Below are 12,094 nucleotides of genomic sequence, written 5' to 3'. Positions count from 1 at the left end.
TTCACCTCCTCGATTAAGTTTATTTCTAAGTATTTTATTCTTTTTTGGTACAATAGTAAATATAATTGTTTTCCTTTCTCTTTCTGCTACTTTGTTATTAGCATATAGGAATGCAACAAATTTCTGTATATCAGTTTTGTGTCCTACAACTTTACTGAATCCATTTATCAGTTCTAATAATTATTTGGTGGAGTATTTAGCATTTCTACATATAGTATGATGTTATCTGCAGATGATGACAGTTTTACTCCTTCCTTACCAATCTGGATGCCATTTATTTCTTTTTCTTGTCTGACTGCTGTGGCTAAGACTTCTAGTACTATGCTGAATAAAAATGGTGACAGTGGACATCTTTGTTCCTGATCTTAGAGGAAAAGTTCTCAGGTTTTTTTTTTTAAGATTTTATTTACTTGGGGCAGCCCCGGTGGTGCAGTGGTTTAGTGCCGCCTGAAGCCCAGCGCGTGATCCTGGAGACCCGGGATCGAGTCCCGTGTCGGGCTCCCTGCATGGAGCCTGCTTCTCTCTCTCTCTGCCTGTGTCTCTGCCCCTCTTTCTGTGTCTCTCATGAATAAATAAATAAAATCTTTAAAAAATTTATTTATTTATTCATGAGAGATACAGAGAGAGAGAGAAGCAGAGACACAGGCAGAGAGAGAGAGAAGCAGGCTCCATACAGGGAGCCCGACACGGGACTCGATCCCGGGTCTCCAAGATCACACCCTGGGTCGAAGGCAGGTGCCAAACCACTGAGCCACCCAGGCATCCCAAGTTCTCAGTTTTTCACCACTGAATATGATGTTAGTTGTGAGTTTTTCATAGATGGCCTTTATTATCTTGGTATGCTCCCTCTAAAAAAAATTTGCTGAGAGTTTTTATCATGAATGGATGTTGTATTTTGTCAATTTTTTTTTCTGCATCTCATGAGATAGTCACATGATTTCTAACCTCCTCTTGTTAATGTGAAGTATAGCACTGATTGATTTGTGAATACTGGACTGCTCTTGCAACCCTGGAACAGATCCCATTTGATCATGGTGAAAGATTTTTTTCTTAAAAAATTTTTTTCTTAAATGTCTTGTTGAATTCAGTTTGCTAATATTTTGTTGAGGATTTTTGCACTTACGTGCATCAGAAATATTGGCCTGTAGTTTTCTTTTTTGTAGTGTCTTTTTTCCGGTTTTGACATCATGGTAATGCTGCCCTCATAGAAGGAATTTGACAATTTCTTTTCTTCCTCTAATTTTTGGGATAGTATGAAAAGAACAGGTATCAACTCTTCTTTAAATGTTTGGTAGAATTCACCTGTGAAGCCATCTGGTCTTAGACTTGCTCGTTGGAAGGTTTTTTCTGTTTGTTTTGCTTTATTTGTTCATTATTTTTCAAACTTTTTATTTATTCAAGTAATCTCCACACCCAATATGGGGCTGGAACTCAGGACCCTGAGAGTAAGAGCCACATGCTCTTCTGACTGAGTTAGCCAGGTGCCCTGGAGTTTTTTTTATTATTATTATAATTCAATTTCATTACTAATAACTGGTCTGTTCAGATTTTCTATTTCTTTCTGTTTCAGTTTTGGAAGAGTGTATGTTCTAGGAATTTACCACTTTTTTTCTGTCCAATTTACTGGCATATAATTTTTTACAGTATGCTCTTATAATCCTTTTTATTTCTATGGTGTCAGTTGTTACTCTGATTTTACCCCATTATCATTATGAATGCCCTTCTTTGTCTCAAAAAGGACTAATTTTAAACAATAATGCTGGACTGATCTTTCCAGAGATGCTTCTTCTATATTATAATCTTTGCGTGGATCTCTTCTAAGACAAATTCCAAAAGATTTATAGCCTCCCAAGAAAAAGACAATCTGACTAGATTCCAATGTGGTTAAAGAGCAGAACTGATTTCCCACGAGCAAAATCATAATAATTGCTTAAAAACTCTTCAAGCAACAACGTAATTTCTAATTTCAAAGTGTAGTCTGGGAATTAGCAGCAGCATTGGCATCACCTGGGAGCTTGCTAGAAGCCATAATCTCAGGTCCCCACTCAAGACATAGTCTGCATTTAAATGACAAGACTCTCAAGTAATTCTTATGCACCCTGAAGTTTGAGAAGCATGATTTAGCTTTGGTTTCTGGTCTGAAGTATCCTATAAAATTTTGCAAACCTGGCTTCCAAAATCTCTGAAAAAGATGCTTCATTATTTCATTGCAGAATCTACACTAAATTAATGATTTCTTCTGCTAAGCCTTATCTCAACCTCCTTCAACTCTTATGCCAGTAGGCAGGCAGATATGGGATAAGTTCTAGCCACTATTCTTTTTTTCTTTTTAAAAATATTTTATTTATTTATTCATGAAAGACACAGAGAGGCAGAGACATAGGCAGAAGGAGAAGCAGGCTCCCTGTGGGGGGCCCGATGTGGAACTCGATCCCAGGACCCCAGGATCACCCCCTGAGCTGAAAGAAGACACTCAACCACTGAGCCATCAGGGCATTCCCCTAGACACTTTTCTCAAAGGTCCCTAGAAATGCAAGTTTTCATTTTAGCACTAAAAATATTACAGAGCTATGTGTTTTTTATCACACACAGACACACACATACACACTAAGACTTTAACAGGATCAAGACAGAGTTATAATAGTTTCTATTTTTAAGTGAATGTTTATGTAAATATTCTATTTACTAACATGGCATCATACTCATACCAAAACCAAAAATAAATTAAAAAATGACAAAAAACAAAACTACAGAGCTGCTTCCTAAAAGAACCAGAGCATTCAGTTCACACAGAACTTAAGATATTCTATCATATGTAATTTCAATTTGTGTAGGAGACAATTTTGATAAAGCAAGAAATTTCTTTAAAACAGTAAATGTTTAGTGTAGATTAGTTAAAATACTCAACCTGAGTGATGATCATAATATAATTTTAAGAAAGAGACAGAAACAGAGAGAGAGAGAGAGAGAGAGGGAGAGAGAGAGAGAAAGAAAACACTGGCAATATGGACTTCATCATTTAATTCCATTTCTGTTTGTCACTAATTTGCCTCATAAATTGCTTCCTCTCTTTATGCCTCAATTTTAAATATATGATCACCTGTATTGTCCCACTTCATTGCTTAGCCAAATAAAAATTCCAGGTCCACTAACTTTCTGTAAGTGAAAAATGGGTGAGAAATGGTAATGTTCAGATCACTCAAAAGTTAATATAGGTAATATATACAGTTAGTATAAGTAATTGATAATACTATCTTTGTGTGATGTATTCATTTTCAAAGCACTTTCCCATATAATACCTTATTTTTAATTTCTTTGACTCCATAAAGTAGGAGGGCATATATTATTCTCACTTTCAGATAAAACTGGGAACCCGGGCTCTATGTGGTAGGAATGGGACTAGAGACTAGAGCTTCCAACTCTAATAAACCAGGCTAACTTTCAAATTTGTAGATAATAATGGAACCAACCCATAACATTAGAACAATATTGAATACAATTTACTCTTTAGATGATTGAGTACTCATCTTAGGATTACATATAGAATTATATTTGTCAGTCTGGATCATCAATATAAACATTATTCATCTCCACAGCATTCAGTGCAGATAAGATGACTAATAGAGTTGTCTAGTTAACCCAAGTCCATCTCTGTTACAATGCACCTTTATAATTCTGGAATCCAACACTTCAAGGAAGTCATGAATTACCTATATGGTCTGGATTCTAGAATTGGTATCCAATTAAATTTCCTCATCCTTTATGGTTATCAATCAACCATATATGAGTTCTGCTTCCTTGACTATGAAATAGGAATTATATATGTACTCTGGAGGACCAGGATTAAATGATACTCCTATAAAAACTTAGTAGTGTGTCTCCCAAAACATAGTAGCTATATGAGAAAAATAAGAGAAAGAAAAAAGAGTTGTTGACAACTTCATCTAAAGTTCAACAAACTTGTACTTTTAAAAAAATCAAATTTAGGGGCATCTGGGTGGCTCAATCAGCTAATCATCTGCCTTTGGCTCATGGTCCTGGGATTGAGCCCTGCATTCGGCTCCCTGCTCAGTGGGGACCCTGCTTCTCCTCTGCCCCTATCCTCATGCTCACGCTCTCTCTCTCTAAAATAAGTACATAAAATTTAAAAAAAAAAAAGAAAAATTCAAGTTTAAATATAAAAATATTTTTGTGTTTCTATTTATAACAGTAATTCATGCTTATTAGACAAAGAAAGTGAAAAGCACTCATAATGCCATCATGTACAGATAATCACTGTTAATATTTTGGTTTTACAGTAAGTTCTACATACACACAACACACAGAGACAAGTTTTGTGTGCACGTTCTAAACAAATGAAATTGATTAACTCAATTATGTATTCCCTGGGGGAAAAAAATCTAGCCCTCTCCTAAACAAACAAAAAATTAGCACTAAACAAAGTATTAAACAAAGCAAATTAGAGAACATATGTAATGTTATTTTACAAGCAGTTAAAAACTACTGGAACTCTCTATCCCACTGCAATAGAGAAAACGTCAGCATTTTTGGTGTCTAATATTTCCCTGAATAGTAAATTTCTAGTCTAGTTTGGGAGCTGCTGTTTTTTCATATAAATTCTAAACATCACTACTCTAACTTATTCAAGTACTTTGTTCCCAGATTTTTCTATTATAAACAATGCCATGAACATACATCTTTGCTCACCTGGAAGGCATGACATTACATATGTTAAATTTTGTTGTTTTTTTTTTTTTCATATGTTAAATTTTGATATGCACTGTCACCCAGCTTTCTGGAAAGATAATACCACTGCACATTTCTACTGACACTGTGTTAAAATGCTTGTATTCCCATTCCCTCTCCTACCTAGGTTTAGTTTGAAATAATACCCTGTTTTCACGATCATTAATCGTGAAAGGTTTTGGTATCAATTAGAAAAAAAAAAAGGTAACTGGCTCACATTAATTAAAAAAAAAAAAAAAAAAAAAAAAAAGATCCAGAGGGCAAAATCCAGGATCCAAATATGCAGAAATTACCATCCAGTTAGGAGCTGGGGTTTTCAACACCCTGCTCTCACTCCTCCTCACCATCTGTTTGTTTTATTTGTTACATATTACTTTTTAGTCATGATCTGTGATGAGAAGGGAAAGGATGGAATGTAGGATGATAAAGAATGTGCATGCTCCCAACAAAGTACTTCTTTCTGAGTCTGATCCCTGATTTCAGTACTAACTTCCCTGGGATCATTAGACAAAGCTCTCCCAAGTGTGTATTTCACAAGAATAGAAAGCAAAAGTTTCAAATGTGACAAAGGAAAAAAAATGCCCATCACGGTAGAGGGCATAATGCCTCTCATAGTATTCTTAACCAGAAGTTTAGTTAACTTTTAATCTACCTTATATCTGAGGTATAAATTCTTTACATCAATCAGGTAAAAAAAATCATCTTATGTTTTAATTAGTCAGAATGGTCCTAAGGACAGAATAATAGGTATGAAGTGACAGGAAAAAAGTTTAGATAATGCTTTCCTTTTGAACCATTATTTAGATATTCTTCAAATGTCCAGAGAAAGATCTATGAATCCAATAAGCAAAAGATCACAATTTAGCTTTATAAAATATTATATGGCTTTAGACTAAGCTGCAAGCTCAGATTCAGCAGGAAAAAAAGTGTTACCCCCTGAGTAGCAGCATCAGTGTCTGCAGTCAATGAACATCCACTTGGAAGACTTACAATCCAAGTACCTACCATGCTGGATTCATTTTACTGTGAATCTTAGGTCATTTACTGAACAGATACTATTATTTAAAATTCAAAGGTTATTTAGGTGACAGGAGCTGTAGTAGACAGCAGTAAAGAATGGAAACTAAATTCCTGCTCTCAAATTCTAGCTGGAGAGATAGATCACAGACAAGTATAAATGTTCATGAATAAGATAATTTCAGATAGCAAACAGTGTTACCAAGACAGTAGGATAGGGGGACGCATTCGGCAGTGACTTGGTAGCAAGGAGAAGCTCCATTAGATGGGATAATCAGGAAAGGCTGGTCTTAGGAGGTAATGTCTGAGCCAGACTTTGAATAAGATAAGGTTAAGCATGTAACAATCTGGGAGAACAAAACAGTAAAAGCAAAAGAATGGGCTTGGAGTGTGATAAAAAGAGGGCCAGTGTGGCCAGAGCACAGTGACTGAGGGCGAGTTTAAAGAATGAAGCTAGGGCAGTCTGGGTGGCTCAGCAGTTTAGCACTGCCTTCAGCCCAGGGCGTGATCCTGGGGACCGGGGATCTAGTCCCATGTTGGGCTCCCTGCATGGAGCCTGCTTCTCCCTCTGCCTGTGTCTCTGTTCTCTCTGTGTCTCTCATGAATAAATAAACAAAATCTTAAAAAAAAAAAAAAAAAAAGGAAGGAATAATCAACTGTGCTAAATGCTGCTGGAAGACTGAATAAGATCAGGAAAGAAAACTCACAACTGAATTTACCAAGAGAGGAGTACATTAATAAAGAAATAGGGCAGGAAAATATGTTATAAAAAAGGCATTTGATCTTGATCAAGCTGTTACTTTCAAAGCTATTTAAAATGGACCACCTCAGCAAAACTCCTCAGGAATGCTGATTTCTCAGGCTAAGTACATCTTGACTTCCTTGTCAAAACAAGAGGAGAAGCAATGACTCAGGGGGATGTCCTTCTGAGTGTTCTGTTCTTACTCCCCAGAGAGGGGAACCTTCCTTGACGCTAGTGTGGTGGTATTCAGAATTTACATAGAGGAGCAACTCAGCCCAAAAGACTACATTTACTTGCCCTGCTTGATGGTGATTCATCAAAATCCTAACAGCCACCTGTCCAAACCAATTCCAGACTATAAGTTTCTTTATCTAACCCAATGGCCCAAGTGAAAGGAAAGAACTGCAAACCAAGGAGGAGACCACATCCACACTCTCGGGTGGGAGCATTCTTCTGACACTACATTCTCTTCCCCAAGGCTGCTACCACCTCACTGTCAGACTCAAGCTTGGCTCTCTCTCCACTGGCATCACTGAGCACAAAACTAAGAAGTGTGACCTGAGGCCCGCCCACACCCGGGCCACTTGTCTTTCTGTCTCCTCCTCACTTTCCACCCCTTACCTGGGTCATTTTGTCCACAGAGACTGGAATTCCGTCGATGGTGAGAGGTGGCAGCTCTGAGTTAACCTCCTGTGGCGCGGGGGCGTGTTCTGCCAGGGCAGACTCCAGGTCTTCCAGGATCATGCTCTTGTACTTACGCACCTGCAGGGAATTAAGGGCAGGAGTAAACAAGATGCCCAGCAACCAGGGAGGGTTGGTGCCAAGCAACCGGAGAGTGGGTGGGGCTGGCTCCCTCAACCATAGCAGAGCCCTAGGAACAAACACTTCTACAACTAGCAGGTAAAAACACCCGCTGGCCCCAAAGACATCATACTATACAGAATTAAGTGAAAAGATGATGAAATTGCAGGTAATAACAGTAGAAAGGAGCCAGTGGGAAAGGTTTTACAGAAATACTGCTTCTTAAAGTCACATTTTCTCATTCAACACGAGCCCTATTACCTGTTCCATGTCTAATAGGAATGGTGTTCTTTATTCTGTTTCTCAGGCCATTTGATAAAACCTAGCTGTGGTAGTTCATCACTAAAATCATTTTCCAGGTCACCAAGGATTATGTCTCTAAAACTCTAAGCAACCTATCTGAAACTGCCACTACTTTCCTGCAAGGCCAGACTACCCAACAGGTGATTCAAGTGATTGAGAGGCTCAGCTGAAAGGCTTCAGAGGGGAAAACAAGTGGTGTATACTGGAGCTACCTGTCAAAGGTGTCACTAGCAGCAAGGCCCAGGTCTCTCTCTCTCAGAGAGAGCCCCGCAGGTCAAGCCCTCCCTCCTTTCTGGTACTCCCTGGTGAGTGGTAAACTTCAAACCCATGATGTCTCTGTAGCTCTGGCATGCACAGGTCTAAACCAGATACCATTATTCTGACTCCTTCCCTTCCACTACCAGTGAAAGATCTCTCCAAAGACAGAGAACTTAGCAGCAGCACATTTGTACATGCACACATTATTCCATGATGAGTAGAAAGGGTAGGCAGACACAGGATCCTACAATCACCAATAATGCATTCATTCCCTCACAAGAATACACAGGGGGGTAAGGACACATTGAGAGATGACAAAAAAGCCATGGAATTATGGAAATATAACAAGATGGGACAGGAAATTATAACATGCTTTCAGGGCTCAAGCCATTATCTTAGAAATAAAGGGGAAAGAAAAGAGGTTTCCCAGAAATTATGACAATATTCAAGTCCTAGGTTTTCTTTTTTTAATTTTTATTATTTTTCTTTTTTATTTTTTTGGTTTTCTTTTTTTTTTTTAAAGATTTTATTTATTTATTCATGAAAGACACGGGGGGTGGGGCAGGGGCAGAGGCAGAGCCAGAGGGAGAAGCAGGCTCCATGTAGGGAGCCTGATGTGGGACTCGATCCCAGGACTCCGGGATCACGACCTGAGCTGAAGGCAGACGCTCAACCAGTGAGCCACCCCAGCGTCCCAGTCCTAGGTTTTCTACTCCAGGATGGACTCTCAATCAGGCAAACTTCCTTAAAAGTATCTCATTATGAGGATTAAAAAAAAGAAAGATTCCCATACTCCACCTCAAGCATATGAAAAAGTAAAAATTATTGTTGGTTATGAAGTACAACGTTTGCAGTTACAGAACCTTCCAAATAGGTTAACAAAGGGGATGAAAGAAAAATAGTACAAATACGTATAGTCATTATCATCTTAGAGACTCAGTTTTAGCCTGGTTTCTAACAACAACAAGTAAGTTTTAAAAATCATTGCCAATATATTTACTGTAACATAAGCAGCTAGTGTTGCCATGCCAACTTTAAGGATTTGTATTTTCTACTTTCTAGTTTCTGTATCCTATGTAGAGTTTTTTGTTACCATCCCAGAGAAAAATCAAATCTTATAAGCCTAAATTCTGGTCTTTGAACTTTAATATACCAGGTTGAATCATTGTATTAGTATGCAAGCCATAGTAAGAGTGAATAATAATAGTATAAAAATAAATTTCACGGGCAGCCCGGGTGGCTGAGCGGTTTAGCACCGCCTTCAGCTCAGGGCATGATCCTGAAGACCCCGGGATCGAGTCCCACATCAGGCTCCCTGCATGGAGCCTGCTTCTCCCTCTGCCTGTGTCTCTGCCTCTCTCTCTGTCTGTTTCTCATGAATAAATAAATAAAATCTTTTAAAAATAAATAAATAAATAAATTTCACTGTGCTGGAAATACTTGGCAAAGACAGGAAGTCATTAGATTATTATTATTACATTATTAGCTGGTTTCAAACAATTTTAGCCATTTTTATGGATCAGTAAAATTCTAGGAATTCATCTCCAGGCACTTTGCTAAACTTATCAGATCTATATAATTCCTTAAAATATCTTGAGTTTCAAAAAAAACAAATTGCTGGTAGAGCATTCCTCTGAGTAATTTACAACAAAATAACTTCAGCTGTGACCACAGTGTTTTTAAGGTCATTCGGTAAAGTTTCCCAGAGTGATCAAGCTAGCGCTTCAATTCTATCTGACTTCTCAATTCTGAGGTACATATTCTTTTGCATTTATCAGTGCTTTGAAATCAGGATACATCTTAAAATTGCTGTGGATGAGGCAACTTGGGGCACAGCTGTCACAGGCTGCACACCTGTGAACATGGCTTTTCTCCCTAGGATCATGACTGCAATCCCTTGTCTTTTTGATCAACAAACCATTTGAGAAAGGAATGTGAGTCTTGGTTGCAGTTAGATCATCTCCCCAGGGATCTTTCTAGTAAGATCAAGAAGCACCAGCATCAAACTTGTTGCATCTTAGAAAAAAGTCTAGAGACTATAGCAGAGCACTTCCTAAAGACATGCAGCACCACCCATGCTCTTGATGGCACAGAGGACAATATTACATGAAATGTCACAGATGATGATGACTTTGCAATAAGAAGTCATTCAGAAGCACTGGATTGTGAAAGTGAGAAGTTTTAGGAATACCAATTTATTTCACTTTCATTTTCCTTTTTAAGGTACTATATAAAATGCAATACTATTAAAATCTATGTCTAAATAAGCTTAAAAGAGTTCTCTCAATAAGTGTAAAATAAAAATTTTAAGTGATCAGCACTGTGCCAGACTTTGTCAGTGGTTTTTCTTTCTTCATGGTACATATATGATGGTGCAGCTTATAACTGATCATGTCATAGACACAATAATGTAGAGGTTTGTTTTTCCAACTTCTATCTTCTATTCCAAAAACCACAGCTTAAGCCTTTGTTACTTCATACAACCAACTGGTTTTACAAAATTAAAACCACTTAAAAACAAAATCAGCTGGTCTGCCTACCAAGCTCTCTTCCCGCAATTCATCCTGTATATCACTCCCATTTATAAAATATCTGAGCCCTGGGTGCCTGACGGCTCAGTAGAGCCTGCAACTCTTTGATTTCAGGGTTGTGAGTTTGAGCCCAGAGATTACTTTAAAAAAAAAATTTTTTTTTTTAAATATCTGAGCCCCTTTGGAGCTGCATGAAAATAAATAAATCAATTAACTTCTGAAATAATGGCTTATGATAGTTAAATATGATTTATTAAGCACTTACTATGTGTCAATCACTGCATATATTATCTCAGTTAATCCTCACATAATTCTATAAGGAAAATACTAGTATACCCATTGTGCAGCTAAGAAAAACAAGGCTTAATAAACTTAAGTGACTTACCCAAATCATATAGCTAGTACATAGTAGTAATATGGCTGCATATCAAACTAATTTTTATCTAGCTCCAAAGCCTGTATGTTCAGCCACTTTTCTATCATTTGTCTTTTTCTCAAAATCACTTCTCCAGTTCCCCACATCTCATAGGATGAAGTCTAAACTTCTAAGCCCAGCATTTCAACCTTTCTAATCACTCCCCACTTTTCCAATACTCCACCGGGGCCACCAGATACAGTCATGCTTGCCCAGCCCTGTAGACTATGAGAATGGCACTCTCTGAGCTGGCCAGTTTCCTCACTAACTTTTTCATCTAGCAAGTTCTTTTCTACCTCTGGGTCTTTAATTCTGTTTCCTATAAAAAAATCTTTCAAGGCCCAACTCAATTTCCACTCCCTGTAAGAAAAATTCCTAGGTGTTCTTGCCATAATTCTTTGACCCTTTTAAATTCCTACAAAATCAAATGATCACTTATATTGTTAAATATACCATATACAACTAATGTATGACATCACTATCATTACCTATGTTATGAAATATTTCACATATTCGGATATGTGCAGATGACATATAACAAACATTCTCCTAGTTGCCAGAGGTGGAGAGTGTTTAGGGTGTTTCAAAGAGCCATTAGAGTTCTGAGCATGGAATGTGCTTGCTGAGGATTTAGGAATTGGCTGCTCCAACCGTAACATCAATGGGTCTTTAGTCAGGTTGCAAAAACAATCCCAGACAAGATACCATAATTCTTTTGTATACCTGAAGACTTTCTGGAGAAAAGATGAGTCTTCAGGAAGGTCCTATGAAAGATTACAATTTTTTTCTTACCTATGTACTTCTCTGAGATTAAAAATATGTTGTCATCTGGGGTATAAAATAAAAAGATGCCCCAGTGCAGAGCTGTTCTCAGACCCATGATCCTGAAGCATGCTTGGCATGGAGCCAGACCACAGGCTGTGGCCCATGAAGTTATGTTGGCTTTCACCCTGTTCTCTCTCTAGCCCCAATGTCAGCCTCTTTTCTCCCCTGCCTCAGTCCAGATCTCTAATTTTCTCCTCCCTCCCTGGATTTCTAGTTTTGGACCCTGAAACCTCAAAGGACGGATTCTTTATCTTATACTTTATATCTAAGAGTGTTATTTGCTGAATATGTAAGTAAATGAAAACTTTTTACTTCACTATTCAAAAAATTTTTAATTCCAATATAGTTAACATAGTGTTACATTAGTTTCAGGTGTACAATAAAGTGATTCAACAATTCTATACATTACTCAGTACTCATCATGATAAATGTTTTCTTTAATCTCCATCACCTATA

The 12,094-nt window shown here is 37.7% G+C and overlaps 1 protein-coding gene across 8 annotated transcripts in view; it reads right to left on the bottom strand.

Annotated features, from left to right (window-relative positions):
* The window catches only part of NRF1 (nuclear respiratory factor 1), a 136,415-nt gene that overhangs the window by 55,722 nt on the left and 68,599 nt on the right, over positions 1 to 12,094 (bottom strand). For all 8 annotated transcript variants that reach the window (XM_077857314.1, XM_077857316.1, XM_077857317.1 and 5 more), the window contains one exon: positions 7,127 to 7,267. In XM_077857314.1, the coding sequence (XP_077713440.1) occupies positions 7,127 to 7,267 (141 nt within the window). The remainder of the gene's footprint in view (positions 1 to 7,126; positions 7,268 to 12,094) is intronic.

Source organism: Canis aureus, chromosome 18 (genome assembly GCF_053574225.1).
Source record: "Canis aureus isolate CA01 chromosome 18, VMU_Caureus_v.1.0, whole genome shotgun sequence".
Lineage (NCBI taxonomy): Eukaryota > Metazoa > Chordata > Mammalia > Carnivora > Canidae > Canis > Canis aureus.
Note: the sequence above shows the minus strand (reverse complement) of the source record. Positions and strands in the feature narration are given on the sequence as shown.